The 26,362-nt window shown below is 51.4% G+C and overlaps 11 protein-coding genes across 11 annotated transcripts; 6 read left to right on the top strand and 5 right to left on the bottom strand.

Moving 5' to 3' along the window:
* The first annotated feature begins 91 nt into the window (after nucleotides 1-91).
* BDZ99DRAFT_461763 (uncharacterized protein) lies at nucleotides 92-1,131 on the top strand. Its single transcript, XM_033719693.1, has one exon. The coding sequence runs from the start codon at nucleotides 469-471 to the stop codon at nucleotides 901-903; it is 435 nt and encodes a 144-aa protein (XP_033578737.1). The 5' UTR covers nucleotides 92-468; the 3' UTR covers nucleotides 904-1,131.
* A 467-nt stretch (nucleotides 1,132-1,598) lies between these two features.
* Nucleotides 1,599-2,763, top strand: BDZ99DRAFT_461764 (glutathione S-transferase C-terminal-like protein). Its single transcript, XM_033719694.1, has 2 exons — nucleotides 1,599-1,966; nucleotides 2,018-2,763. Exons 1-2 carry the CDS (start codon nucleotides 1,753-1,755, stop codon nucleotides 2,467-2,469), a joined length of 666 nt encoding a protein of 221 aa, XP_033578738.1. The 5' UTR covers nucleotides 1,599-1,752; the 3' UTR covers nucleotides 2,470-2,763.
* On the bottom strand, nucleotides 2,669-3,393 carry BDZ99DRAFT_560188 (uncharacterized protein). Its single transcript, XM_033727284.1, has 3 exons — nucleotides 3,319-3,393; nucleotides 2,838-3,261; nucleotides 2,669-2,762 (listed from the first exon to the last, which is right to left on the bottom strand). The coding sequence occupies exon 2, from the start codon at nucleotides 3,191-3,193 to the stop codon at nucleotides 3,005-3,007; it is 189 nt and encodes a 62-aa protein (XP_033578739.1). The 5' UTR covers nucleotides 3,194-3,261; nucleotides 3,319-3,393; the 3' UTR covers nucleotides 2,669-2,762; nucleotides 2,838-3,004.
* A 535-nt stretch (nucleotides 3,394-3,928) lies between these two features.
* On the top strand, nucleotides 3,929-5,293 carry BDZ99DRAFT_497425 (kinase-like protein; the record flags this gene model as incomplete). The annotated part of the gene is made up of 2 exons (XM_033723513.1): nucleotides 3,929-3,976; nucleotides 4,029-5,293. The coding sequence occupies 2 exons, from the start codon at nucleotides 3,929-3,931 to the stop codon at nucleotides 4,884-4,886; spliced, it is 906 nt and encodes a 301-aa protein (XP_033578740.1). The 3' UTR covers nucleotides 4,887-5,293.
* A 2,727-nt stretch (nucleotides 5,294-8,020) lies between these two features.
* BDZ99DRAFT_508066 (uncharacterized protein) lies at nucleotides 8,021-8,825 on the top strand (the record flags this gene model as incomplete). Its single annotated transcript, XM_033724296.1, has 2 exons — nucleotides 8,021-8,133; nucleotides 8,296-8,825. 2 exons carry the CDS (start codon nucleotides 8,021-8,023, stop codon nucleotides 8,807-8,809), a joined length of 627 nt encoding a protein of 208 aa, XP_033578741.1. The 3' UTR covers nucleotides 8,810-8,825.
* Nucleotides 8,826-8,875: 50 nt separating this feature from the next.
* On the bottom strand, nucleotides 8,876-9,991 carry BDZ99DRAFT_497426 (alpha/beta-hydrolase; the record flags this gene model as incomplete). Its single annotated transcript, XM_033723514.1, has 2 exons — nucleotides 8,876-9,906; nucleotides 9,965-9,991. 2 exons carry the CDS (start codon nucleotides 9,989-9,991, stop codon nucleotides 9,088-9,090), a joined length of 846 nt encoding a protein of 281 aa, XP_033578742.1. The 3' UTR covers nucleotides 8,876-9,087.
* Nucleotides 9,992-10,588: 597 nt separating this feature from the next.
* BDZ99DRAFT_440707 (uncharacterized protein) lies at nucleotides 10,589-12,307 on the bottom strand. Its single transcript, XM_033717729.1, has 2 exons — nucleotides 12,182-12,307; nucleotides 10,589-12,128 (listed from the first exon to the last, which is right to left on the bottom strand). Exons 1-2 carry the CDS (start codon nucleotides 12,243-12,245, stop codon nucleotides 10,732-10,734), a joined length of 1,461 nt encoding a protein of 486 aa, XP_033578743.1. The 5' UTR covers nucleotides 12,246-12,307; the 3' UTR covers nucleotides 10,589-10,731.
* Nucleotides 12,308-14,210: 1,903 nt separating this feature from the next.
* BDZ99DRAFT_560192 (ankyrin) lies at nucleotides 14,211-15,573 on the top strand (the record flags this gene model as incomplete). The annotated part of the gene is made up of 2 exons (XM_033727285.1): nucleotides 14,211-14,853; nucleotides 14,911-15,573. 2 exons carry the CDS (start codon nucleotides 14,211-14,213, stop codon nucleotides 15,201-15,203), a joined length of 936 nt encoding a protein of 311 aa, XP_033578744.1. The 3' UTR covers nucleotides 15,204-15,573.
* A 514-nt stretch (nucleotides 15,574-16,087) lies between these two features.
* BDZ99DRAFT_497429 (uncharacterized protein) lies at nucleotides 16,088-17,699 on the top strand. The gene is made up of 2 exons (XM_033723515.1): nucleotides 16,088-16,726; nucleotides 16,810-17,699. Exons 1-2 carry the CDS (start codon nucleotides 16,173-16,175, stop codon nucleotides 17,279-17,281), a joined length of 1,026 nt encoding a protein of 341 aa, XP_033578745.1. The 5' UTR covers nucleotides 16,088-16,172; the 3' UTR covers nucleotides 17,282-17,699.
* BDZ99DRAFT_569746 (uncharacterized protein) lies at nucleotides 17,673-21,122 on the bottom strand. The gene is made up of 5 exons (XM_033727916.1): nucleotides 20,551-21,122; nucleotides 20,293-20,481; nucleotides 19,456-20,228; nucleotides 18,736-19,408; nucleotides 17,673-18,657 (listed from the first exon to the last, which is right to left on the bottom strand). The coding sequence occupies exons 1-5, from the start codon at nucleotides 20,630-20,632 to the stop codon at nucleotides 17,741-17,743; spliced, it is 2,634 nt and encodes an 877-aa protein (XP_033578746.1). The 5' UTR covers nucleotides 20,633-21,122; the 3' UTR covers nucleotides 17,673-17,740.
* A 768-nt stretch (nucleotides 21,123-21,890) lies between these two features.
* Nucleotides 21,891-24,199, bottom strand: BDZ99DRAFT_508068 (amidase). Its single transcript, XM_033724297.1, has 5 exons — nucleotides 23,715-24,199; nucleotides 23,473-23,581; nucleotides 22,522-23,423; nucleotides 22,379-22,466; nucleotides 21,891-22,324 (listed from the first exon to the last, which is right to left on the bottom strand). The coding sequence occupies exons 1-5, from the start codon at nucleotides 24,129-24,131 to the stop codon at nucleotides 22,200-22,202; spliced, it is 1,641 nt and encodes a 546-aa protein (XP_033578747.1). The 5' UTR covers nucleotides 24,132-24,199; the 3' UTR covers nucleotides 21,891-22,199.
* Between the last annotated feature and the right edge of the window lie 2,163 nt (nucleotides 24,200-26,362).

Below are 26,362 nucleotides of genomic sequence, written 5' to 3' on the forward strand. Positions count from 1 at the left end.
TTGCGCTTCCTGAGCCTTGATGCTTTATTTCGTTTCCATTTTGCTTTTTTTGCGGCCAGTTTGCTAATGTTTTATTGCGTTTTCGAGGACACGTATTAACGGAACTCACTTCGTATATCAGAGATACGGCTATCGCGCCACAACTTACGAGTGATCGGTGCGAACAGGTCTGGTCTTCGACTGCCTTTCATTTCTTTCGTTCCATTCCATTTTATGCGGTGGACTTCTCGCTTTCTTTGCGGTTTACGTCACCTCGAATTTGCGCGCTTTTATTGGCCTTGATTTAGTTCGTTCAATATTTGGTTGCGTTTCGCGGCGCATCTGAAGCACACGCCCGTTCTCGATGTTCGGAATATCCGCTGTGAGTCTTCGTGGCCGCGAGTCTCTGAAACGTGGTCATTGCGCCCTGGATCGAGCAGCGGCGACTAGCGATGGATCCAGGGCATCCGACACCCATTAAAGAAGATCATGAGGATCAGGCTGCCGCAACAAAGGCCGCCCGAAGGACCTCCACTCGTGAATCGTGAACGCCGGACCAAACAAATAGACGGCCCTTCGGTCCTCGGCAAGGTCAGAGTCACGAAGGCCAAGGCCAAGTCGAAGGAGCGGAACACACGGAACATGCAGACCCAGAAGCCCAAGGCTCCAGAACCCGAGCCTTCTATCCAGAAGTTAGACGTCATCTTGCAGAGCAGCACTTCACAGGCGTCGAAGCGTCCCGAGACAAAGTCTCGGCGTACCAAAATTGATAGGCCACTCCGCCAAATTCACCCACAGAGTGTGTCTAAGGCAAGTCGGTTCGCCGGTATCAAGGTGAAATCACCATCAGGCCCACGACGCCGTGGTGCCGAGCAGACCCAATCTCCAGACCGAGCACGCCGGCCTACGCCACAGCAAGCGTAGTCCGCACCTACCACCACACGAAGCGGACGGATATCAAGGCCGCCAACAAGACGTGCTCCTGGGAGCAGGGCTTTCGCTACGACTTCCCCCATACTGCCGTGATCAAGATTCATGGCGTAGGGGTGGGATCCTTGGGGGAAGTCGCGGGGAGGACAGGTCGCGGGGAGACGAAGGGGCGCTCTTTGAGGAATCGGGGAGTCTGTTCTTTTGGATAGCATTAGCATCACGTAAATATTTTTTTGAAAGTAGCACAATACCGTATAGAAGGAAGGATATCCTCGCTATTGCGCAAGTTCCTCCTTTTGCTGGTGCTTGTAGTGGATGCTAATGGTGAGCTTCGAGGGACGACTGTGCTCCTTTCTGCACAAAGGGTATCACGTGCCGTATAATAATAGCTAGACTGCCAAGGCCGCAAATAAGGCTACTACAAAGTAAGGTCCTCGCCTACGAACGGGACACCAAGCTGCCGGTTTCGTCGACGGAAGCCCGCCGCCGTGGAAGCCCGCCGCCGGTTCTCCTGCAAGCGTCAGCACAAGCCGTAGTTAGACCGCCTCATCATGCGCGACTATTCGACGCGGCAGCGGGTGAATCTCCGTTCCGCTCCCTCTCGTCCCCGCGGCAAGTTACGGTCGATCCTACAAGGGTACAAAAACCCGGCGGTATCTGACCTTGCTCTTGCCTGTAATTACGCGTGATCTCAATCGTGACCAATCAACGAAACTGCTGCCTAAAGTTCATGCTTTGTATAAAAGTCGCAGAGTTCAGCACAACCGCTTCCGAGACAGTGGAAACTTGCAACACCTCTCAAGAAGCTTCCAAGTGAGATTTGACAGGTACCGCAACACGAAAATGCCCCCAATCACCCTCTGGTTCCTCCAAGCCTCCCGTTGCATTCGAATCGCGTGGCTTCTCGAAGAGTTGCATCTCGACTACGACGTCAAGTTCTTTGACCGCGAAAACGGAATAGCACCTCAAGCATTAAAAAGCGGGTCCGGCAACCCACTAGGCAAAGCACCCACGCTGCAAGACGGTCCTCTTACGATCTACGAAAGCGGGGCTATCACTGAGTGGGCATCAGGTTTTTCTATTATTGGGAGAAGACTAATGCACTAGCCCAGATATCTCTGCGAGAAATACGACAAACAAGCCCGCTTGATCCCACATCCTGCCTACGAGGTCGATCGCATCAAAGTCCAACAATGGATCCACGCGTCTGAAGCCACATTTATACTCCACGCGCTTGCGATTTCTTCTGCGCGCTCGACCATCCCGGAGCCGGGGAAGTCGAATGGGGCTCTAAAGGAGATGGAGAAGAAGATGTCCGGGAACGTGCAGAATGACGTCGATTGGCTGGAGGCTGAGTTGGGGCAGAGCAATGGAAAGTTTTTGCTCGGCAAGGAAGTGACGGCGGCGGATATTATGATGCATATTTCGATAGTTTTTATTCTAAAAAGGGAGCTGGGGACGCAGGGGAGGACGTGGCCGAAGGTAGAGCAGTGGTTGAAGGATTGTGAGGCGACGGATAGTTACAAGAGAGCTGTGCAGAAGACGGGGCATAAAGTTTGAGGGAATGCGGCTTCTCAACCGCGAGTATTCGATAAGATAAGACAGCGTACAAAAGTCCAATAGCACAAGTTAACGTGGTGCTTAAAAGTAGTAAGAACGCTACACGCCATAAAGAACACTTCGGCAGCACAAGAGAGAGAGAGAGAGAGACAGAGAGAGTCTTGGGAGTAGGGAAGTCCATCTTATCACCTAATAATTACCATTCCTTCGGGTCAAAAGTATCACCGGGTGCGACTTTGGCTTGAACGGCAGTATCCGCGACATCCTTGGCTGTGTGGATCGCAGTGTTACCCCTACGGTTTCAATCATCTCAGATCAGCCCTTTTCAAGTTCATATACCATGAAAAATTTCTCAGATATTTACATACCACCAGTGTAGTCCATTAATCCGATTGAGCGTAAAGATTACGAAGATTGTCAGCGTGCTCAACGCCAGTCCAGTTCCTAGTGCTACGGCCGTAATGTAGTTCAGACGGAACCACCATTTCAGATGCCTAGTCCGAATATACCATTGGAACACGAAGCCAACAACACCCTATGCCAGGTAATTCATCGGCGACGCCGGGGGAATGCTTGAGCTACCTCCTAGAATGACGGGCGCTATAGCGTACTTGAGCGGAGATTTCGGCCAGCGTTTTGCGGCAAAGTGCAGGATGACCGACAGAGCAACACCCACCGGGAAGAACCATAGCAGCGCGGAGTAGGTTTGGCCAGGACTGAACATCCGCTGCGGGCCAAGCAGGCCCCAGATCACGGATGCTGAGAAAAAGACGCGACTGCCGGGGCAAATGACTACAAATATAGTAAGCAGACGGTTGATGGAGCAGAGCAGCTGATGGGACAAAGTACTAGAACTAACAGATGAAGAAACTGAAGAGCGGATGGATTGATGGGAAGGTATGAGAAGTTATTAACTTGCTGTCTGAGGATGATTAATTTCTGGGACTCCATCCGAAGGTATATATACATCCCATGTGTTGAGGCGAAGCACCATATTTGCAATGCTCCGACAGTGGCTCAGGTGGATTTGTTGGTGTTTCCATTGGCGCTGACATGAAGTAGAAATTGGCATAGACTATTGCGATGGTTTCACGCCCGTCGATAGTGTCGGAGCCTACGAAGTTATTCCAATAGCGCAAGCGCTGAACAAGCAACCTAAATTGAGAATGCCAAGGCTGGTTGTCGAAGAGGCACAGAAGAGGCACAGCAGTTGAAGGTATCAGGTGAGCATCGGCGTTGCCGAGCGCGCGCGTAATGCGTATTTATGAAACCTGCCAGGTAGTTATTGATGCGGCGTTGGTTGTCGACATCCAGTCGCTGCAAAGGTTCGCGAGTGAATGCTCCTGCACAAGCTTGGGTGTCTTAGTCATCATGACCCACGCACCTGCAGTCCTGAACGTTCCCTTCTAACAACTACACCTTACTTACCCCGCCATCAGTTCCATTAGCCTGTACTATTATGGAACCCCCTTTCCCACCGTTTATGACCTTGAAGCCTATTGTTGACGTGAGTGCTCTAGTCTTATTCGCCGTCCTATCTGCTAATAGGACTGTAATAGCCCGCCGCTAGGGACCCTTCAACCAAATTTCCACTGGATGGCATAACCTTCGATATTTCTACGATGCCCCAAGAGACTCTCATAGCCTATGGCGAAGCTGCACCGGTACTCCATTCGTTCGGTGGAGTAGAGATTGTACGACTCTCCCGCAACCTTGTTCTCAAGTACGGGAGAAGCGTTCAAGCCTCTGAAGGCGAAACTATGAAATACGTGGCAACAAATTTTCCAGGAGTACGGTTACCTAGAGTATACCAATGCTTTAACATTGATTACCCGTCGTACTTTGGCGTTAAAGGCTACATAGTCATGGACTACGTAGATGGTCGTTGCCTAGACAGCTGCTGGGACCATTTTAGTCCTGAGCTCCAAAAGAACATCGCCGCCCAGGTCGCGGTAATGGTGCAAGAGCTACAATCCGTACGCTTAAGCAGCCCAGGAGTTATTAGCGGAGGGATATCTCGTGGTACATGGTTTAGTGATTACGGCGCAGGACCATTTACCACCAAAGAAGGTTTCGAGAAGTGGCTTAACTGGAAACTCGGCCTCAGCAAATTCTTCAAGCATGCGGCAATGGATGTTCCAGATATCGACTATCAGGATTTTGTCCTCATTCATGGAGATCTAAGTCCTCGGAATCTTATCTTAGATACCGATAACCAGGTATGGCTCATCGACTGGGGCTGCGCTGGCGTTTACCCTGCTATATTCGAAGCTGCCTCTGCGAAGTACCAGATACATTTCCTAGACTTCGCAAAGCTGCTGCTGCCGCTTATTTACAACAACGTCGACGAGATGGTGCAGCTTGAGGCCTGTCAATATGGCATACACCGAGTTTCCCACTCCCTCCCGCCGGAATGAAGAGCTCCATAGAAGCTGTCTACTGTCGAGCGACTTTAAGTTGCTCGAGGCGATGACATAGCCTCAGCAGCCCGGCCGGCTTCCTGGGGGAGATGATGGTCGCTGTTGTCGCAGCTTGTAGGGGCGTGGTTCTGGAAACACGGTGAGCTGGGCTGTTACTCTTTGGTAGCTATCTATAAGTGGTGGCGTCTTTTTTGTTCTGCGCTGTGTTCTCCAACTGCGCATCTCCTGTTTCCACTGTAAGTCAATTTTATCCGCGAATCGGCTTATCGAAGTGGCCGGCCCTGAGCCCGTCTGTCCAGAATTTGTCACTTGCGGCGAAAGCAAGATCGTGCGAGGTGCTACTAAAAGATTTTAACGCCAGGTAGCCGCTGCATATTCTGCTTCTTAGCTCGATTTTCCCCCGTTCAGCTCGTTGGCCCTGTTGGTTTGCTATGCGGCACAGTGGTTAGCCTCGAAGCACACTACTTGAGTTGAAAGTCGGTGTTAACTGATGCCGTACCTCCCTGGGGGGTGGCCCCTCTCTATGTATATAATGAGGTCTTCGAACCTCCTCAATAAGACAGAGCTGACGTATGAGGCTGTTCGCGCGAGACCTCAAATACGAAGGAGGCTGTGTAGAAATCAAGGAATTGAACGAGAGCTGAAGAGAGGCTACTAACTCTCTGTAGAAGTTGTTTCCATGCGCGCTGGCTATGGCGTAGGCCGAGAGCAACTCAACAAGGGGTCACCCCTAGGCAGCTACCTTTCTGGAGAGGTTGCCTCCAATAGATGCGACCTAGCGCACCCTGACAAGACTCCACACCACTCTGCCACCAAGACCAATTGCCGTCTTGAAGGCTCAGAAAGCGAAACAAACTTGGTTGATTGCAGATTTTGCGACACTTTGATCGACTGACAAGCGCGCGCAATGCCCCCGAGTTTCACAGCTTTTTGACTGCCACACATTCATTGGTGTCAAAATCGCGTTCATCGGCTGCGGCGCAGCTGTTGGCATCACCCGCGATTTACGGGAACCCTGAAGCGCTACTTTGAAACAGAACTAAATTGTTGAGGTTTCACAGCTTTTTGACTGCCGCACATCTATTGGTGTTGAAATCGCGTTCATCGGCTGCGGCGTAGCTGTTTGCATCTCATGATTTCTGTGACTCCAAAACGCTACTTTGGAGCAGAACGAAACTGTTGGGTCTGGAAAATGGACTCACAGGATGGCCATTTTTGACTCTCGACGCCTTGAGAGCCCACACCCCTGGCTTCCTTGCCTGTCGAGCGCTTCAGTAGCACCACAGAATGGTTTGGGATCTTTTCCAAAGCTCTACGGATCTAATCTTAGTGCCTCAAGAACAAGCCGCGCGCGTGCTATGTGGCACTGCACCATCGTAGTGTTTTAAAATACTTATACCATTTCCCGGAGAGATCATAGTGCGGTTACTCAGAAAGATAAATAGGCGGTGCTGTACCCTTACTTACCTCCGCAGAACAGTCCAGCCGTATAAATCACACAGAAGTTATTGCATTTCTTCAAACACCAAAAATACTACGTCGAGATAGGTGTAGACAGTGTAGACAGTGTAGACAGTGTAGACAGTGTAGACAGTCGCATGCGTAAGTTTCAGAGACACTTCGGTAATAGATGGCTCCATATTAACTCACTAATAAGAAAATATTAACTATCGCCTTTGGGTCTATATCCTTCCTATACCTATTATCCTCTTCTACAGTAGCACTCCAAGTCTTTCAAATAGCTGTAATTAAGCTAACCTGCATTCAGGCCTAAGTCTTACTAGATGTGTATCCAATTCTCTAGGAATAGGAAACATATTTGCAGTTAAATTGCAGCTAAGAAATAGCATAACCTCCACAATCTCTAAGTTACGGGTTAACTACTTTAGTAATACTTACCTTTTCCTAGGTTCTGTAAGCACTGCTAATAACTAAGTAGGCATCTGCGCTTCTATATTAGACCGCTTAATCTGCTAATTAAGCTCTGGCAAGACGGCCGATAGGGTCCTCTAATTTATATCTAACAGGAATATTAGCAGCGGTGACATATTAGACTTAAAGGAGTTGGTTTCTTTCGCTCTTATAATCTAATCTAAGATAATTCTTTACCTGCTAGCTGCCACTAGCTTATTGCTTGTTATCGGTCTTCTACTAGTCTTATTATTAAAAAAACACTTTAAGGCATCACAAACAGGCAAAGTAGACCTAGAAAAGCAAAGGCAATCACTTAGACGAGCCACTCTCGCAGTTATATAGACTTCAGTTGGACTTGCTTTAGCATCGGCCCTGACTATTAGCCAGGTAACTGCTGCGATGGAGTATGTTACCCAGGTTGAGTCCGCGTCAACAATCCAGATCACCGCGGGAGCAGCCTTGAGTGTCCTGCAGTGGTTCATATTCTCAGTTTCTGCTTTATTTGCGGCGGGCATATCCAGCATCTTCAAGAAGCAGGGTGGCGTGGTAGAGTCGGCTGGTTCGACGGCCTAAGGAATGTCAGCAGGTGTTGGTACGGAAGCAGTGCCTCCTCTGTTGTCTGTACCTGCTCCACCACCACCTTCGTCTTTACCTCCCCCACCACTAATTTCGTCTCTACCTCCCCCACCACCAACCGGCTTTTCTTAAGACTACACGCACGACTAGAGTATGATACTGTATATTTGAATACTTTGTCTAGGGGAAAGAATGGAGTTCGCGATTTGCATTTGTGCTTCGGAGACTGTATGTGCTTATCAGGGGTAAAGGGGCATTGGTGCTTTGGATTTTACCGCGTGTTTCAATAGTGTCAAGAACTGAACCATCCCCATTTAAGCTTAGTGCAGGAGGATCGTGAGAGCGGGAGGATCGTGAGTCGAAAAATCATGCACTGGCACACATGAGTTTTCTGCACAACCCTCCCTAAAACGCCGTATCTGGCTCGGTGCAACTATCGCAGTGGCTTGCCCACTGTTCGATGAATTGCGTCGAGTTCTTAGGCACTAATGACTGCGAGAACAGCGTTTGCAGAGTCTCTGGCATCAAAGGAAGCGTTCGTGATGGACGCAATGTAGGGGTGAGGGGTAGGCAGCAGTGCCGACGGTGTTGGAATACTAGGGTATAATAATATAAGTGCTATTATCTCTGCTCTACCGCTAATGGACAGGATACGATTCCAGTACTCTTGGGTGAACGATACTAAGCAGCGCTGCATCTTCGGTTCGATGCCTTCGATAGCGCAGGTACTAAATATTGTGGTGATGGCACGGCAGTATGACTATAGTTCCGGCGTCTCTGAGGATAAGTAGAACTCTAAAGTCTAACATCCACTCCTCCAACTCGCCTACAGTACAAGCAAGCACTTAGAAACTCTTGCAATCTTTAACGTGTGAGTTCCCATGTGACCTAGACAGTCGCATGCTCATAGGCGTAGAAAAACGGCCAGGATCGAACCCGCCTCGCTCGCGCGCTCCGCTCTCCCCGGCCGCGTCGTTGATTACGTTGTCACACTTAAACCAGACGCGGCCATCGACCAAGCCTGGCACCGCCTTCGTCCGCTCCCTGGAGTGTCTGTCAAGTCCTGGAATTATACAACTCGGGCCCGTCGCAATCCCATTGCTATCCATGTCGAAACCAAGGGCCCCATGAAGTCATGGACCGACGGTAAACCTCAGATCGCGACATGGACTGATGCCTGGCTAACACGACTCACTCGCATTCGTCCCGCTGAGCCCTGGCCCGCTATCCCACTCCTAATCGCTCAAGGTCATGACTGGCACTTATTGATCGTCTCTAAGAAAGACCAGAAGATGACGATATGGGAGGAGATTGCTATTGGGAGTACAAGGTCGTGCTTTGACGCGATGAAGGTTGTAGCGGTTCTTCACTGGCTAATAGACTGGGCTGAGACGGTTTGGCGACCGTGGTTCTTGTCGTTAGTAGGCTGAATCCAATTATTACTGCAATACCCAATAGGCCACGTCATGAGTGTCCAAATCTGAATTGTGCTTCGTCTTGTAATTACTCAGCTCATAGCAGCACGCATAGAGCCGCACCAGCGAAGCTCTTCTGGCGTCATCCCGCTATCATCGTAAGACCTGCTGGTGTTCCCGCTCGAGTTCTCGTTCGTGTCGGTCTCTCAGGTTATACCTGTAAGTCACATCCCTATAAGAGTCCATCCCTCGATACAACAAAAGTAGATTACGGAATATGTATTTGGCGCATGCTAGAGCCACCGCTGGAACCAGTCCAGTACTTGCTTCTCCGTGCCTTCGAGGCATGCCCTCTCCGCCGGGTTGTCCGGGTTGCCCCTCACACCGAAACCATGGCGACCGGGATTATAGGTCTTGTGCTCTGTTATAGGCACCTTTCCTCCCGCAGCCGCGACTTTGGCGTGCGTCTCCTCCACCATGGCCTTTTGGTCAAAGCTCACGACACTGTCCTCGACGCCCCAGCCGAAGCTTGTAGGCACGGCCAACGCTTCGACGTCCACGGGGACGACCATGTTGCTCGGGTGCAGCGCCACCACCGCATCCACTAGCGGCACTTTTTCGCCGTCGATCTCAACTGCGTTGCTGGCCAGTCCGGCTCGGACTGCATACCTCCCTCCCCAACAGAAGCCGACCATGCCGATCTTCTGGCCTCTGCGAGTGTTGCGGCGCAGCTTCTGCAGGAATTCCACGCAAATCCGCTCAGTCGACATATGCTTGTGCCTCCCCCTCCACATGAGAAACGTTGGCATACTGGCGAGGAGGCCTGTGTACTTGGCAAAGGTCGACTGCCTGGTTGCATCAACGGGGATCATCACGTCGGCTACCTTGAGCGGCACAGGGTCGCCTTTGAAGAAATCTGGGAGGTAAACCAGATACTCGCCACTTTTGGCATACGCATCGGCGATGAGCTTGTTGTTGGGGAGCAGCAGGCCGAATATGTCCGAGTACATAACCACGATGGCGCGCGGGTTGGTTCGGTTGCCCACCACGTAGGTGTTAAGGCCGTGGACTAGTTCCTCTGTGCCCTGGGGTTGGCCTTCGTGGATGGTGCCCTTGAATTGCTATTAGTGGCTGCCTCGATTCAGTTTTTGGAGGTCATATGTGGCGCACCTGGATGCATCCATGGCACGGCTCCATGGTGATGAAAAGAAGGCTCGGGTGGCTCTATACGGAATGCTGCGAATGTAAGCCTTTCAAGAATGAAGGTCTTAGGCCCGAGTAGAGCGGCAGCTGCTTGCAGTTCGAGCCTCGATTGGGGACGGTTACTACGAATGGGGGTGAGTGCGCAGGGACGAAACTGACATCTGAGATCGTGTAGGGCAATGGGAAATATTTGGTCCAAGAACGGATGGACTTCCAGTAGATATAGTTAACTATATATGCTTGCCGATATACATAGTCCCGCTTCTAAGGGAGGCGAAGACTAGCGTCGTCGCGTAATGAGCTCCATGCGGCATAGCGTAGGATCGATTCTCACTAACTCAATTTATGTGGGCTGAGAATGCATGAGTGGGGGCCTTAATCAGTGTCTCCGACCAAGCCCGCCAAGCCCTTCTGATATCCATGCCCCTGTGGGTACGGCTCTGGAGGCTCGTAAGATTCCTGTGACGAGCTCTAAACCGCGCTCTGCCGGCAGCCGTGGCATCGGGGAGAGGATGCACTACGGGTTAGACCGCGAATAATATTGCCCAGCTGACCAGATAACTAGAAGAATATCAGAGTGGAAATAATTCACAAACTCTTTTCTATTTATATAACTAACTGGCCGCATTTTCGAGTCTGTAAGTTTGCAATGGATGGAAGATTTCTACTCGCAAATGATGAAACGAACACTTATTTACCTTGTACAAAGCAACCTTGGATTATCTGTCGATTGCTCACTCAGGCAACGAGTTTAACCATAGGTATGTGGTCCATAGACCCTCAGCAGCGACCTGTCGGCCCTTTTTGGACAACAAATCCTGCATCCATGCCCCTTCGATCGAGTCGTCACGGCGAAGTGCCGTCCAGGCGGTGGCAACGGCCCAGTGGATGATTGGTGAAGCGCTTGCGTCCAAGCGGCGTCTTATACACAAGTAGTACTGAATGCAGCGGCAAGCTTCCCTAGCCGCAATCCGTTCATTTGCACGGCACTCATTAGCGGTCTCGAGTTGCTGCAAAATGTTTCGTGTCGCAGACTCCTCGAGAGGTAGAGTCGCTATAATCTGCAAAACACGCATAAGCGCCAGGTTGTATAGCATCAACATGATCGCGGCAGGGACGTTCGGGATCGTAGTAGCTGTGACCAATGGCGCCTCGGGGTCCTCATTGTGTATGAACTGTGATTCTTCGAGTCCAGAAGGACATACAGCAGTCTCGGAGCAAATATTCTCAAGATCGGTATCCCAGCGCCGTCTCCACTCGTAGAGATGAATAAGAAGAGAGCTTGCTCGTCGCTCTATGTCGTCTCGCTGCTCTCCAGCGTTGATCGAGTTTGTATTCCAAGCTGATAACATGGCATCGCGCTCGGCAAGCAAGATGCTACAGTCTGCCAGTACATCAAAAAGGTCCTGCTCCTGTAGCTCTTGGTAGGAGGAATTCGTTCTCATGGCTTTCTTCCAATCTGGTTTGGCGAGGATCGAAGGTCTACAGAGCTTCAGGGAGGCGAGGAGGATCATGAAACGTACGCCTTTGCAGAATCCGGACGACTTTTCAGACCAGAATGACACAGGATCTTGGAGATCTATCAATCTTTCCAGGCCCATCATGTGTGTCAAATAGTTATCTGGGCCGCTGGGCACCAATAACTCGGAGATGGACAATGCAGCCACGGCGACGATGACTTCGTCACGGCTGTGCCGTGTCGTATCAGATAATACCTGGTTGAGTTGTTTCAGGGCAACACCGTGCATGGCGTAGCCTTGTCTGGTGATGTCCGCCTGCCGGTGTTGGATGCCGAAAAGGATCGTGGCGAAGCTCATGATGGCCTGATGGGAGACTTGACGGCTGGCGACAGCTGTACCAGAGGGTACCAGATCGGCGGCTTTGATGTCTGTTATGGTGGATGCAATGAGGCCATCGCGTATGAGGTGCGCCTGGGTGTAGCAGATGTATACATCGAAGCCGACGATCCTGGGCGTGGCTGATAGCAGTACTGGAGCCTCCTCTGACAAGGCCGTCCGCGTCTGCGTCTTCATAGGCCCTGCTAGCTTATCGTAGATGAAAGAAATGCCTCTAGGGCCGTGACATTCAAGGTTCAAGCTTTGGCATCGCCTGCAGATGGGGTGGCTCTCGTCTTCGGGACAGTTTAGTCGACGGTTACGTGCGTCCCAGATAGAGAGAGCTTACCGCATTTGACCCGCCGTTTTCGACAGGTCGAGCAACCCTTTGACCGCCCACCAATGTTCACCATGGTGTGCGCGGCGCTATCCACGCAGAGACTTGATGGTGGTTGTTAGTCTCGACAGATTCTCCTGCGCCCAGTCACCGGATGGGAGCAGCCTAATCTTGCCCATCAGCACTGCCCATGGAGTCCGGCTTTGTGAAGCAAAGTACAACAGTCTCGCCTCAGTGATCTCTGATGGGGCCGAATTTCTAAAATTGTAAAAGGACAAAAGTTGACGACGATATGATGACAAGGATGTAACCCTGCGTCAGGTCTTTTTCAGCCTAGCGGAATATTAGTGTGGATTCTGCACTTCAGCCACGAACAAATCTCGTCGCGCAATGGACCATATAGGGTTAAGTCTACCACCAAGCATCTACCACCAAGCATCTACCACCAAGCATCTACCACCAAGCATTGCGGAGAACAGGATTTAGACTGGACTAACACAAGTCATCCGAGCAGGAAGCCGTATTCAAATAGTATTCGAGTACATCCGGAGCGATTGTCTCATTGCTCGGGTAATTGGCATATGAGATTGAGGAGCGACCAGGAGTCTTAGGAAATGATTAACGTGTTCTGCGGGCAAGCTGCCCGTGCGGGCATCCTGCCCACCCCATCAAAAATCGCAGAAACGCGACGCGTTACTCAACTACTGCCTCAATGCCTACACCACAACAACGAGAAGACCTCTTTAAAGAGGGCAGAATTGATCTAGCTATTCAAGCGTACAAGCAAGGCCAAATTACAAGTTTCCGAAAAGCAACAAGCACGTACGATGTGCCCCGGAGCACCGCCCGGCTACGCGTCAAGGGCATCAAACCAAAACGCGATTCTATCGCATCGAATCGCCGTCTTACACCTGCACAAGAAGAGAGCCTCAAGCAATGGATTCTATCATCAGATCGACGCGGTATGCCGCCACGAATCGCATTTGTACGGCAGATGGCTGGCCTACTAACTACCCAGCACCCTGGTGCTAAACCAGTTGGCGAGCGATGGGTATATAACTTTATTAAGCGTTATAACAACCTACAATCCAAATAGAATTGCAAGTACAACTACCAGCGTGCTAAATGCAAAGATCCTGTGCTTATTTAAGGCTGGTTTAAACTTGTGCATAATATAAAGGCAGAATATGGAATTTAAGATAAGAATACCTGGAATTTCGATAAGACTGGCTGCTAGATAGGTGTTATTGCAACTGCAAAAGTTATTACTAGAATAGATAGGGCCGGCCGGCCTAGAACTATACAACCGGGCAATTAAAAATAGGTTTGATGGCTGGAAATTTTGGCGTTAAACCCTCATGAGGATTGAGGACACGGTAAACTGAGATAAAGCTACAACAACGTCTCATCACGTCTTGAGGTTTTCAATCAATATACAGTGACCGCGAGGAGTTCGTTCGGCAAGTTCATCCATATCATACGGCTGGGGGCTTTATGATGTTCAAGTCAAATATCTAGGCCATGGCAGAGTCAGCCTGAGGGCTCACCTTTCACAGAAGAAAATCAAACGTATCGTGTGCCTACTTCTCGGACTTCTACAGATAAATAATGGCACATGGTGGCGTTCGATATACTCCACACCTCCTGGTGCAGTCCTTGAGTCGCGGTAACGTTATGCGCGCCCAACTAGCAGATAACGCCTCATCTGGACTTGAATGCTGCGGAGCAATAATAGGGGAATCTGATGTTACATTACTCTGAACAGGAGGCGGAAAGCACACAATGTCGAGTTCTAGACGGCCAACCTTGAGCAAATGACATGCCAATTCTTTCGCTCACTGATGGGATTCTTAGTCACGTGATTGATTTCCTGCTGAGATTTCGAGGGTAAGCAGCCCGCCAATGGAGGCAGTGCTTCGCGACTACGCCGCAATGTCATTACCTGAACATCGGATCATCGTCCTTCAGCCTGCCATCAACAACATTTTCTGACTTAGTCTCCTTGCTGATTCCTTGTATCACCGATACCGCTTGAAACGTCATGTCCGAAGGCGAGCATCCAATTCACGGGCCTCCTGAGGTATTGGTAAGAAAAGCCGCAAAAGCAGCTTGGCCTCCTCCCTGGTCTCCAGACGAGGCGCTTCTTGAAGCTTGCTCAGCCGGAAACATATCCAAAGTCAAATACCTCGACGCCATCGACACGACAGCCTACAATCGTCAAGAAGGACTACTCCAGCTTCTGCATGAAGCCACCGAAAAGCAACAAGTAGCCGTTGTCGACTATCTCCTCCAGCACACCTTCTCGACCAACTTCTCCGCCGACATGATCATATCTGCCTGCTCCGCCGGCCTCGACATCTATAAGCTGTACCATACTAAGCAGCCGCAAATCATCAACTGGGGCTGCGGCCCCAACGTTTTCAGTAGTACAGTCTGCTGGGCAGTCCGAGGGTGCAACTCCAAGTTTCTTTCATACTTGCTCAGAAACGGCGCCGGCCCTGGATGGTTCGTAGAGAACTCCTCTCGAACATTCAACCACTACCTGCCGATTGAGTGGACGGTGTTGCAGCTCCAAGACGAGCCGGGCCACAAGGACCGCCCTTGCCACGAACTTTTACGAGATTATGCTGCCACTGCCATCTATCGTGATTACAAACCGATACTGAAGCTCCTTCTAGAGTACGGTACTGCCATCGATGGCACAAATGCCATGCAATGAGCTGGTGAATTCGGCCGGGTAGAGATCCTGAGGACGTTAGTGGAGGCAGGTGGAGATGTCAACAATATGCTAGATCTAGACAATTTCCACAACCACGCCCGTCCGTTCAAAGAGATTCCAAGGTTGTACGGAACAGCACTGAGCTATGCTGCGTCGAACGGTCATGCCGAAGCCGTGAAATATCTCTTGAATCATGGCGCGGATGCGACCAAGTGTGATAGTCTTGGGGTGAAAGCTATCGAGAGAGCCCAGGAATATGATCATCCGGAAGTGGTCGCGCTGATTGGGACGTACGAGTCTGAAAGGAATGAATGACATTGTCTGACATCAGAGCTAATAGCTCTCTTATCTTTTTTCGAATGAGGTGTCTGATACGGCCTAGGGAGTATTGTGAAAATCTGGGTGTATGTACACCTTGCGGAAAGACTTAGTAATTGTTTCTTTATATTGAAAACTGGGGCATTCTTGTACGAGAAATTAAACCCTAGGCAATATGCATGCTTCGATTTCATTTATACCGGCCTTTTATGCTTCACCAGAAAGTTGTAGCACGTACCATGTGCAGTCTTTTCTTTACTGGCTCCTGCTCGCAGGATCAACAGTGAGGGAAATAAGAAATGCATATGATGACTAGCTCATTCGTCTCGTATTATGTTTCAGTAGCGGACGTATCCTTCGATGATAGGGCTAGTAGACCGATTTCTTTTGAATATGGAGCACAAACCTAGATATTGGTAGTCCGGAATAGAGAGATGGATCCGAATGGGCAGTTTCACGAGGGCGCCACGATTGAGGAGATCCATTGAATGATTATGAGCAGACCTATTCTTTAAATAGGTATAACGGACTTGCCATGTCTAAGATTCAGGCATTTTCATCCAAATCCAGGCCATTCTATCCAAAGTCGAAGCGACTTTGGCTTCCGTTGATTCTTTATCGATAGGTACGCGATGCTTCATATGCGGTCGAGGGTGCGCGCATATTTCAGTCGACAAAGATCGATAATCATGCCAACCATCGTCGACGTTATGGCAGCTGCTTCCCAGTGCCGCTGGATAGCTTGCCTGTATGGTTGAGAGACTGTCAAAGGTTGGTAGTTGAAGTTGGCCAGACCCCCTAGCCCCTGGAATGGCTCAAGCTACGTAAGACCCCGTGTGCCGTGGTACCTCAACACCACGCCGCGTCCAGCCTCCTCCCACCACCACCTTCCCTCAATTATCTTCTCATCATGACTTAACACCCACTTCCTTTCTTTCTACAAACACACCCTTTTCATATCACAAGATGCGCGCCTCCGGCGTCCTCCTCAGCATCTTCTGCGGCCCCTGCGTCTGCATCTACGTCGGCTTCGCAGCATGCTTCTGTCCCGGGCGCCTGCGCCGCCGCTCAGAGCCAGAGGACAAACGACGCTTCGAGCGACGCCAGCGAAAGGCGCCCCGTCCGCTCGTCGTGCGGAAACGCGCGCTCTCGATCCCGCTCCCAGAGGAGCCAGAGACGGAAGAGCCGGGCGTACCGTCATCGCCAGAGGAGCTGAAGCAGACGACCATATTCCAAGAGAAGTCGCGGCTGATGGCGCTCCCGCTGGAACTGCGGGAGATGATATACAAGGCCGTGCTTGGGAACGACGTGATGCACGTTATTCACAAGGAGAACAAATTGGGGCATTTGCGGTGCAAGGCCAACAGCGAGAAGGCCTGTCCGAAGCGGTGGCATGGCGTGGGGCCGTGCGCTGATAGCTGCTGGGGCGTCGTGGATAGCAGTAATATCTGGATGCCGGTGGAGGAGCCGCAGGGGAGTGATGGGGATGTGCTGCCGTTGTTGCAGACGTGTCGGCAGGTGTGAGTATACTCCGAACGCAGCACTCCTTCTTTCAATTATGGATCATGGAAGCATTAATGCTAACTAATCGGGTGTGGAATAGGTACTCCGAAGCATTTCCTCTATTATACTCTACGAATACCTTCTCCTTCATCGACCTCGATTGTCTTCGCTACCTCTCCGCTACCATTCTCCCCTCCCGCTTCAACGCTATAAAGTCCCTCCGTATAGAATGGTACCTTACGTGGCCACTCTACGACGTCTTCGCGCAGCGAATGCTCTTCAACACTGCCTTATACCCTCCGCATGACGAAGCGACGTGGGAGGATATATGGCGGATAATCGCCGGCATGACAGGTCTACAACGATTACGAGTAGACCTAAAATACTTCGACGGCTTCAGGGACAACGAGTGTGAGCAGAAGATGCTCGCACCGCTGCGGCAGGTCAAGGGGTTAAAGGAGTTCGATGTGTATCTAGGTTGGAAGGGGAAAGACGTCACTGGGGCGCCATTCAAGCTTACTCGGCCTGTGAATACGGTTCCGGATGATTCGAGTGAGGAGGAGGACTGGTGATCTTACCTTCAAAATACTGGCCAGAGGACGATTTGCGTGCAATGTGGGTCTGATTCGACGTGTTTGGGGGTAGCTGGACTACGTTTCTGGCATGCTTCGATTATGTGTTATTATAGTTATGAGGGCATGATTTATGAGCGATAGAAGGGTATGCAAGGGGAATAAAAAGACGGTAGCCTGTACATTGGGCTTCAATCACCATGCAAATATCGGTTCTTTGGTTTGAACACCACAATAACTACGTCGTCCCCGGAGGACTTTCGACAGGGCTAGAGAAGGAGCATTGAAAAGAGTGAGCAGTCTTCAATTTCCTTTCGAATACATCATTCTATTCCACGCCCATTGCTATCAAGCCAGAATCTCTTCATCGATATATACACAGAATCAAATTACCACAATATATACAAAGTTCCCACTGAACCACCCTCCCCCCTCCCCTTTCAGACCCCTTCCAACCATCTAACTCCCATACAAATGATTCGACCAATCCCCAGTCGGATCATTCCCATTCACACACGGCCCAAACTCAACCTCACTCTCACTCCACCCATTATCCAGCCCCCCACCGCTCGCCGGCTCGAGCTCGAACCCGCCATAATGGCACTGCGCCTTCGGCGGGCTAAACTCGAGCGCCGTGAACAGCGTATCCCTCCGCTCCTGATTCACCGTCCAGCAATACACCTCGTCATACTGCGTCTGCAGGTAGAACAAGATACAGTCGTCCATCGAGTAGCACGTATCGCAGCAATCGCCCTTCGAGAACCCCAGCCCGTGGTTGGTGAGCGCGAACCGCTCCGGGTCGCCGTAGTACAGCGCGTCCGAGTCCCCCCGCTGGTCCCGCACATCGCCCAGCGTGTTGCCGTAGCCGTACTTGGAGTAGTAGAACACGCGGCCCATGTTCAGCCACGCCTTGTCCGCGGGGCACTTGTTCGTGATCGCGACCGCTGTGGGCGTGTAGCACGCCCCGTCTTTACAAATCCCGGAGCTACACACGTTCCCGCAGCTGCCGCAGTTCTTCGGGTGCGATTGCACGTCGACGCAGCTGCCGCCGCACGTGTCCTGGTTGCACACGCACTTCGACGCCTTGCAGTGCGTCTTGTCCGGGCACTGGTTGCCGCAGCCGCCGCAGTTGAAGCTGTCGTCGGCCGGCAGCGAGTTGTCGTAGCGGTGTGGGCAGAAGCAGCCGCAGCGCTCCTTGTTCGCCTCGCTGAAGGCGCTGTTGCCCCAGGTTTCGACGAACCATTCATAGAAGTCGGCGATGCGTGGGCACGCGTACTGGTCGAGCGGCTGCCACCACGGGATCTTGTCGCACACGCTGTGCATGCAGGAGCCGAAGTTGTGGTCGCAGTTTTCTTTGCGGCCGTTTTCGCAGTTGTCTGGAGGAGAGGGGGGTTAGCGGGGGGGATTGGATTGGATTGGGAGAGGGGGAACGGGGGAGAGGGGAGGGGGCTTACCATAGCAGAGATCGTGGTTGTCGCAGCAGGGGGTAAATTTGTAGTCGGGGACGAGGTAGCCGCCAATACCAGCGGGGCCGCAGCCGTTGGATTGGGGGTCGCGGCCGCCTTGCTCTTTTGTGAGAGCCTTGGCGACGAGTTCAGGGGGGTTGGCAGGGCAGCGCGGGGATTGGCCCCCGTTGTAGTCGCTGCGCTTGGTGTTCTGCTTGTTCCTGCTTCGCCTAGCCTTTGTGTCGCTGGTGACACTCTTCCTGATGCTCTTCGGGTTGATCTGGATAGAAGCCGCTCGAGGAAGGAGAATGATCTTAGAATGCCCGGTACCGACGGGGGCTTTGGTGAAATCGCCGTCCAGTGCCCATACATAGTGGGCAGATGGGGTGCCCATTGCCATACGGCCATCGCACTCGATGGTAAAAACAGTGGTTTCGTAGCCGTCTACATTTTCGCCATTTGTGCTGGCATCGACGAGGACTACGGAGCCGTCATCTTTACGTGCGGCGTACTTGTTGCCATCAGGCCCTTCATAGACAAGATCCTGGAATCCGGCGGGCGCATTGTCCGGAGTCTCGAAGTGATAAAACGGATAAACGGTCGTATTTGTGGGTGGGTCCGCTGGAAGACCAAGTTGACCTGCATTATCAGTGATTGGATAACCGCGGGTATCAAGTACTTCCTGATAGGTGTTAGACAAGACGTGTGTAGTAACATTGAGGTACTTACAAACTGCATTGAGCTATCTGTTGGGTCGGCAAAGCAGATCTGCGTAGGGGCCGGGGCAACTTGCTCGATATCGATCATGGTGTCAAAAGTTGGAAGGGGGACCTCGTAGTACGTGTATGTTGCAAGGAAAGCCGCTTCGTCAAATGTAGTAGTAGTTGGCGAGGCAGTCTCCGAGGCTCCAGCATCCGTGCTGGAGTAAATAGTAGAGGCAGCACCCGAAGCCGAAGCACTGCTATCAGTTGCAGGACATTCGTCCGCATCGACCTCCTTTGCTCCAAAGACCCAGTCGTTAGTAACCTCCTCGGTAACCGAAGTCTTGAGATAGCAGAAGGCAGGTCCTCCATTCGTTCCTGGCACCCACGAAACCGCCATACACGCGGGAATATCGTAACACGCGGCGATACAGTCATCGAGACTGTCAAGCTCCTGCGGGCTGTCCCGGTCATCGGCTCCATAATACGTAACACCGCAAGCGATAAGCCAGTGGGTGTCTTCAGTTATAACGCATGAACCATTGGGCTTAGGGCATGCGGGTGGCGTGGCGGTGGGAGTGGCAGCGCTTGATGAGGGAGAAGCAGATTCGGAGGTGCTGCTGGGAGAACCCGGGCCGCTGCTGCTCGTCGTTCCAACGTCGAGGGTAACTATGGTCGCGACGGAGAAGGAAATACTGACGGAGGAGCTATCGCTACTTGAGCTCGAAACCGAGGAAGAGGAGCTGCCAGTTACTGAAGACGAAGAGCTGCCAGTTACTGAAGACGAAGAGCTGCTAGCGACTAAAAAGGATGAGGAGCTTCCATGAGAAGATGATGACGAGACACTAAAAGTCGTAGAGTGAACGGTCAGGTAAGAAGACGACAATGAAGTCTTTGTCGAGACCGATGGCGAAGAACCGGAATAGGTGGCCCGGTGACTCGACGAGGATGATTTGATCAACGAGGAGGAAGATTTGCCAGGCGTAGAGTATGCCTTTAGGGAGGTCGAGGATTTCTTGGGCGTCGAGTACGACGCGACCGAGGAGGAAGATGACTTTTTAGGTGTAGAATAGGCCTTAATTGAAGACGAAGAAGACTTCTTAGGCGTTGAGTAGGCTTTTACGGAAGACGAATGCGGCGTAGATTTGGTTGAGGATTTTGTCGACGAGGATGTCTTCTTTGTGGAGGAAGTCGAGGACGCGCATTTCCCAAAGTCAGGCTGGCATCCTTTTCCACAGCACGTAGTCGACTTACCACTATGCGTCCGTCAGTATTCCGCTCGTCGCCTCTGAAGTCACCCTTCAGCATACCAGTAGCCATCCTTATTACAGCAGTCACCAAACTTGCTTCCCAAACAACTCTTCCCATTCTTTCCACACTTCCCATCCGTCGAGATCTCACTCTTGCATGTCCCAAATTTTGTTTGACATCCAGTCCCACAGCATGTGGCACTCTTCCCGCACCACCCGTCCTTGTTACAGCAGTTTCCGAAAGTGGATCCGTCACACGTCTGTCCAGTATATCCACCACATCGCCCGTCCTTTGAAACCTTCAACGAAGTAGAGCGCTCGTGAGAGTGGCTATTGCCGTCGACATGGGCAAAGACAGCGGGAAAAGCACAGCAGAGAGCTGCCACCAGCGAAAGTTGGATACGCATGATGGAGTAAGATTCAACGAAGAAGCCCAATAGCGATTGGCGGGCAAATAAGAAGAACTCGACAAAGAAACAAACCACGCGTGCCGGCCTAACATCTTTAAGTTTCCTAAAGGCGCATTTTAGCTCATGCCAGCGTTGACTCTCCACGGCGTGATTGTGCAAGCCACAGTTCTGCGTCGGAGCTGCGCGACACTATTTGAACGGGTGTGGCGTCTTTACATCCGTATGCAAGCAAGGCCATATCTCAAAGCAGATTTGGCCCTATGTTTTCAACGCGCGGGGTGGAAAGAAAGCCTTGGCGATGTGAAGTCGCGCCGTGAGGACGGAAGGGGGGTCTTGGCAGGCTTGGCAGACACGTCCAAAGGCGTCCAGATGCCTCGTGTGCGGGTTAGTCAGGGGTCAGTGGAGTGTGGCCGGTGGGGATTTGCGGCTGATGGCGTCCAGGGCGGGCCAGGCGCGGCGGTTATCTGGGCAGCTTTACTCGACTTGGTTAGGGGTTAGTGCATTATTTGGTGGCTGGGCTAGATCGAGTCAGGGCTTTTCGATTTATTCATACCTCGCGTGCCCCTGCGTGCAGGCCAGACTTCAAATGCCATCTTCAAGGTCGCTGCTCGTGAACATCGGGAATGCGTCTGCGGGATCTGGAGTATCGTATCGACGGCGGCTAGGTCTTTCGTACGGTATCAAATAGCGACCCGTCAGGTGTCCATCGTAGTAGGGCTTGGAAACAGATCTAGTAGACCACCAAGGCCGGAACCCGGATGCTAGCTACGTAGCCCCAAAAGTATCCCCCTTTCAGTACTCAAGTCCTCAATTCCTCTTCTTCGCGTCTTCTTGCATGTATAGGGTGTAGTATGAAAACCACGTGATTCCTAGAGTCGAACGTATACCGGCATAAATGAATAGATGTGCAGCGCCATCTACTAAAGGTTAGTAGGTCTCGTTCGTGCATACATACATCAGTCGAGTATCAGCTGTTTTCTTGATTATGAATGTTCTAAATTTTCAAGAGGTGCTCTCCTATTCGATGGATGGCATACATAGCAACTTGCGGCCAAGAGCAATGAATGTCGAGAGCCAGTGGCTCCTTTGTGTATATCATTTCTCGTTAAAGTCTACTCGGTCGATAGCTTGAGTATCTCCCCGACCGTTTCAATGATATTCAGCAATTCTTCGTCTTTCATGGGTCTTCCAACGAGCTGGATAGAGGAGGGTGCGCCCTCGACGGCTTCCGGCGTATCTACAACAAGACATTAGCACATCATGCTTACAGATTTTCGAGAGTGCTGCTTACATGGCGGTGCGTATGTGACGTCCGTCCGTACAAAGTCCTTATCCAGCTCCTTCTCCGCCTTCAAATACGGCAGTGAAGCAGCGGGATACTGTTTTCTTGTTAGCTCACAGTTCTCCCATCTCGCATCGTCCCCTAAAACTCACATCCAGCAAGTTCGGCAAAACCGTATAGATCGGCACTCCGAAAGTATCATGAGGCACAGCCGTCGCCTGATATCCAGGCATCAGAATCACATCCAGCTTCTTCTCAACCACGATATCGTGAAACACCTTCCGGATCTTCGCATGCTCCACGTTCATGTCCCACAGATTATCTAATGACGGCTCCCATCCATGATTTTGAGGGAACGTGACCGTTGGAATAGACGGCACCCATGGCTCGCCAGACGCTTGAACATGCTTCACAGCCGTCTTCTGCGGGTCGAGGAGGAAGAACTTCCATGCCAACGCCGCTGCATCGTAGATAGAGGGTATATCGGTCGTCGGAATGGGCACGATGAAATGGCCTGCTTCTTTGATGGCGGTGGCCGCGGACTGCAAGGCACGCTGAATGGGCGGGTGCAGTGGGAAGCTAGGATCCTCGATTATGAGACCCAGTCGAATTGGGCGGGACGGCGGAGTAAGAGTTCGCCAGGGGACAGCAAGGACATTCTCGTCGAGCTCCCAGGGATCGTTGTCGATCACCGTCTTTAGGAAAAGATGCATATCCCGAATTGAGTGCGCCTCCGGGCCGATGACTGGGTATATGGTCGACGGGCTTCCAAGACGGCCCGGAGGTGTTGTTCTAGCAAAGGGAATCCGCTGCGCGGTGGGCTTGAAACCGAAGACGCCGTTGCAAAGAGCTGGTAGACGAATGGATCCTGCGATGTCGGTGGCGCAGCCTAAGACGGATCCGCGAAACTTGATCAGAGCACCTTCGCCGCCGGTGCTACCACCGGCCGTGAGGGAAAGGTTGTTAGGGTTTAAAGTCCGTCCGAAGACGTTATTATCAGAATCTGCCGTCATCATAGTTTGTGGAATGTTGGTCTTGACGTATATGACGGCTCCTTCGCAAGTGTTAGTGCCGAGCTCCAAGCAAAAGATATTCACTTTTACCTTCACTAAGAATAATGTCGACAAGGGCTGAGTTCTCGGTGTCTGGAGGATGGCTGAGGAAAGAGACGTAGCACAGTGTGCTTTGGACACCTTTGACATTGAAGGAGTCCTGTAATCGTATTAGAGCACGGAAACAAGGGAAAGAGAGTTTCTTGATAGGGACATCTGTGCAGAGATAAACTTGATGCGAAAATAAATTGAAAGTTGGTGTCGAAACTGTTCCTGTTGAATGAAATGCTCACCTTCAAACTAATAGGCAACCCATGAAACTTCCCCATCGGCTTCCCCTTCGTCTTCAGATACTCATCACACTCCTTCGCCCTCACCAGTGCCTCGTTGAACATGATCTCGGTGCAGCAATTGATAACTTGCTGCGCAATTGCAGCGCGCTTACAAAACGCGGTCGTAACCTCATAGCTTGTCGCCTTCCCCGCAACCATCAACTCTACCAACGCGGTCGCATCGTAGTTCTCCGTCAACTCCAGCTCCCGGTCATTCAAAAGGCCTGACTTCCGCGGAACGTCCAGAACGCTGATGCGGGATGTTTGAGTGAACTGGGACGTGAAGGACTTGGGGAGACGCCATTCAGCGGGGATTTTGGCAGCGACGGACTCGCGCTTCGAGGCGGCGAGGGCGCGCCAGTCTGATGTGCTGGACATGATTGAGAATGGAGATTCTCGTCAAGAAACAATAGATGGATTTCTTGGAGTTCACATCGAGAAGCGTTGCAGAGAAGTTACTGTTATAGATAGAGGAAGGACATTTATGGGGACCCGATGTCACCCCCGCAGCCCCGCGTCGCAGCTTCTCAACGCGTACAGTCATGCATACGGCAATTCTTTATCTATCTCGCAACCCTAACTTAGGCAAAAGGTGCTGAGTCCTTCATCAGCGTAAAGCAGGAGTAGACGTTAAGTTTTCGAGTCATGTTCAATACCATTCATCAAATTCGGTCACTCAGCAATTCGCATTTATATAATAAGGGAACATAGCATTCATCCACCAGCCCAAAATAGTTGGACAAACATCAATCAACTTGAGAGTCAGGCATCTAAATGGCTGTCCAACCTCAACATTCACCCGCGGCGGGCATCTCCGCCGCTAGGATCTTCTTGGTCGCTGGGGAAAGCCATGCTCGACCTCCTCACCTCCCTTGCTCACCAGCTCCACAGCAAAAGCTCACGCGGCATCGGACTCTCTTGCATAGTCGGCGAACCGATGGGACGGGTCTTGATCATGGAAATGCCAGGCAAGCCGGATTTTGCCGCCCTGTGTAATGCCAAAAGGCGAGACAACGGGTATGGGGATATTGAAATTCGTACGAAAGATGGAGTTCATAGCAATCATGCCAGACCCAGTAGATGCCAGTCCCATGCAAATGTAAACGGCGAACTCATTTGTCGTGATTCGCTCCACAGCCTGTGGTTTCTTCGTAGCATCCAATCACATTTCAACCTCTTGTGTCTTACCAGCGCCCCTTCTGACTTCTTTGTGGGCCCTCTCCTTGCGAGCGGCAGGAAAATCGTCGAATGGAGCTATATATTGCTGGGGCTAAGAACTATTGAGCTGGTCTCAGCTAGGAGCCCGCGCTGGAATCCAGGAGGGCATGCTTGGGAGAGAGTAGATGGATTGAATGGAAATCGAACGGAGAAGCAAGATCATGAGAGTCTCTGCAAAGAGCACTAGTTCAGTCGGTACTTGTTCCTTGAAAACAACAAGTGCAACGAAGTTGGGCTGAACGCTGGGTCGATTCCAAAACAAGTTGTGAGTGGAATCTTTCTCCGGTCCATGTGCGCGATTATTTTTACTGAGATGACGATGGGTTCGATACCACAACCCTCTTTCCTCTGCACGACCTCCATGCGTCCCAGAACCACTACCAGTATACACACCCTCAAGAGCGTCGTCTTCGTCGAGATCATTGTTTTCGTCGAGATCATCGCCTTCCTCAGCACGCAACGGGGTCGTGAGGATGTTACATATATTCCCTGCCGTTCATCCTCCATGTTGCCTCCGATCGCCTTCAGGTCATCTGTCGTAGGAGCTATGCGATACAACATGCACCGAAGAACTCGCCGGGTACCTTTTGTTAGGGCTTGGGCAATTGTAGGTATTGCGGTCTGCATACCAAGAGACGCTATACATTCCTTGGCATAATGGGAGGCGGGCGGCTTTTCTGCGTAGGGTCGTTCCACAATGATATGTATGTACCATTTGCTCAGAGCCATGAGGCCGTCTTCGGCTGAGCCGGGCCGGAAATGGTGCGAACGATTTGCCACCGTAAGGAGCCGCTCATGAAAACTGCGAGACCTGCGTGAACGTGGTGCTATCGCAGATCGACGCGTGAGAACAGCGGTAGCATGATTCTAAATAGCGCGGTTCTGGGCCTTGCTCGTAGCTAAAGTGATTTCTGTTTGGGACACCGGTTAGAATGTTAAGGGTTAGGCATTGCTCGCGACTGAGATGATTCCCGACCGGGAAACGGGCTGGAACTTGGAGGGTCGGTCGTTGTGAGATCGGAACTTGGAGGGCGGGATGTTAGACCTCATTATGGGTATGCCTGAGTATGAATCCTCGAGCGGTGGGTCTGAGGAGAGAACTGGGAAGATGCGTGTATCCTCAGGATGGTCGAGAGGCGGTGAGTCCGATGGGATGACTATGACGGTTCTTTTGCGTATGATCTCAGCGGTGGGGCTCGCGGGCCTCTTGCGACGCCGGTAATGGTGAGCGGTAAATGCTTAGTGTTTGTCCCTAGCAGCTAGATGCTAGCCGAACTCTGCTTGTAGGGTTGCCAACAGTACAATTAGACTTAATGGAGATCTTAATACCATTTCCAATGGCCAAAGACGACGACACGAATCTCAGCGTGACCGAGAACCATCGGAATAAG

The sequence above is a fragment of the Mytilinidion resinicola genome, assembly GCF_010093595.1.
Source record: "Mytilinidion resinicola strain CBS 304.34 unplaced genomic scaffold BDZ99scaffold_7, whole genome shotgun sequence".
Taxonomy (NCBI): domain Eukaryota; kingdom Fungi; phylum Ascomycota; class Dothideomycetes; order Mytilinidiales; family Mytilinidiaceae; genus Mytilinidion; species Mytilinidion resinicola.

Coding starts and splice junctions, on each gene's coding strand:
- BDZ99DRAFT_440707 (XM_033717729.1), bottom strand. CDS start 12,245: ATGGTGAACATTGGTGGGCGGTCAAAGGGTTGCTCGACCTGTCGAAAA. Junction 12,129..12,181: donor AAAACGGCGGGTCAAATGCG/GTAAGCTCTCTC, acceptor ACTGTCCCGAAG/ACGAGAGCCACCCCATCTGC.
- BDZ99DRAFT_560188 (XM_033727284.1), bottom strand. CDS start 3,193: ATGTTCAGTCCTGGCCAAACCTACTCCGCGCTGCTATGGTTCTTCCCG.
- BDZ99DRAFT_497429 (XM_033723515.1), top strand. CDS start 16,173: ATGCGCGCCTCCGGCGTCCTCCTCAGCATCTTCTGCGGCCCCTGCGTC. Junction 16,727..16,809: donor TTGCAGACGTGTCGGCAGGT/GTGAGTATACTC, acceptor GGTGTGGAATAG/GTACTCCGAAGCATTTCCTC.
- BDZ99DRAFT_569746 (XM_033727916.1), bottom strand. CDS start 20,632: ATGCGCGTCCTCGACTTCCTCCACAAAGAAGACATCCTCGTCGACAAA. Junction 20,482..20,550: donor CTACGCCGCATTCGTCTTCC/GTAAAAGCCTAC, acceptor ACACCTAAAAAG/TCATCTTCCTCCTCGGTCGC. Junction 20,229..20,292: donor TGTCGTCTTCTTACCTGACC/GTTCACTCTACG, acceptor CATCCTTTTTAG/TCGCTAGCAGCTCTTCGTCT.
- BDZ99DRAFT_461763 (XM_033719693.1), top strand. CDS start 469: ATGAGGATCAGGCTGCCGCAACAAAGGCCGCCCGAAGGACCTCCACTC.
- BDZ99DRAFT_508068 (XM_033724297.1), bottom strand. CDS start 24,131: ATGTCCAGCACATCAGACTGGCGCGCCCTCGCCGCCTCGAAGCGCGAG. Junction 23,582..23,714: donor GGTTGCCTATTAGTTTGAAG/GTGAGCATTTCA, acceptor ATACGATTACAG/GACTCCTTCAATGTCAAAGG. Junction 22,467..22,521: donor TTTTGCCGAACTTGCTGGAT/GTGAGTTTTAGG, acceptor ACAAGAAAACAG/TATCCCGCTGCTTCACTGCC.
- BDZ99DRAFT_461764 (XM_033719694.1), top strand. CDS start 1,753: ATGCCCCCAATCACCCTCTGGTTCCTCCAAGCCTCCCGTTGCATTCGA. Junction 1,967..2,017: donor CTACGAAAGCGGGGCTATCA/CTGAGTGGGCAT, acceptor TAATGCACTAGC/CCAGATATCTCTGCGAGAAA.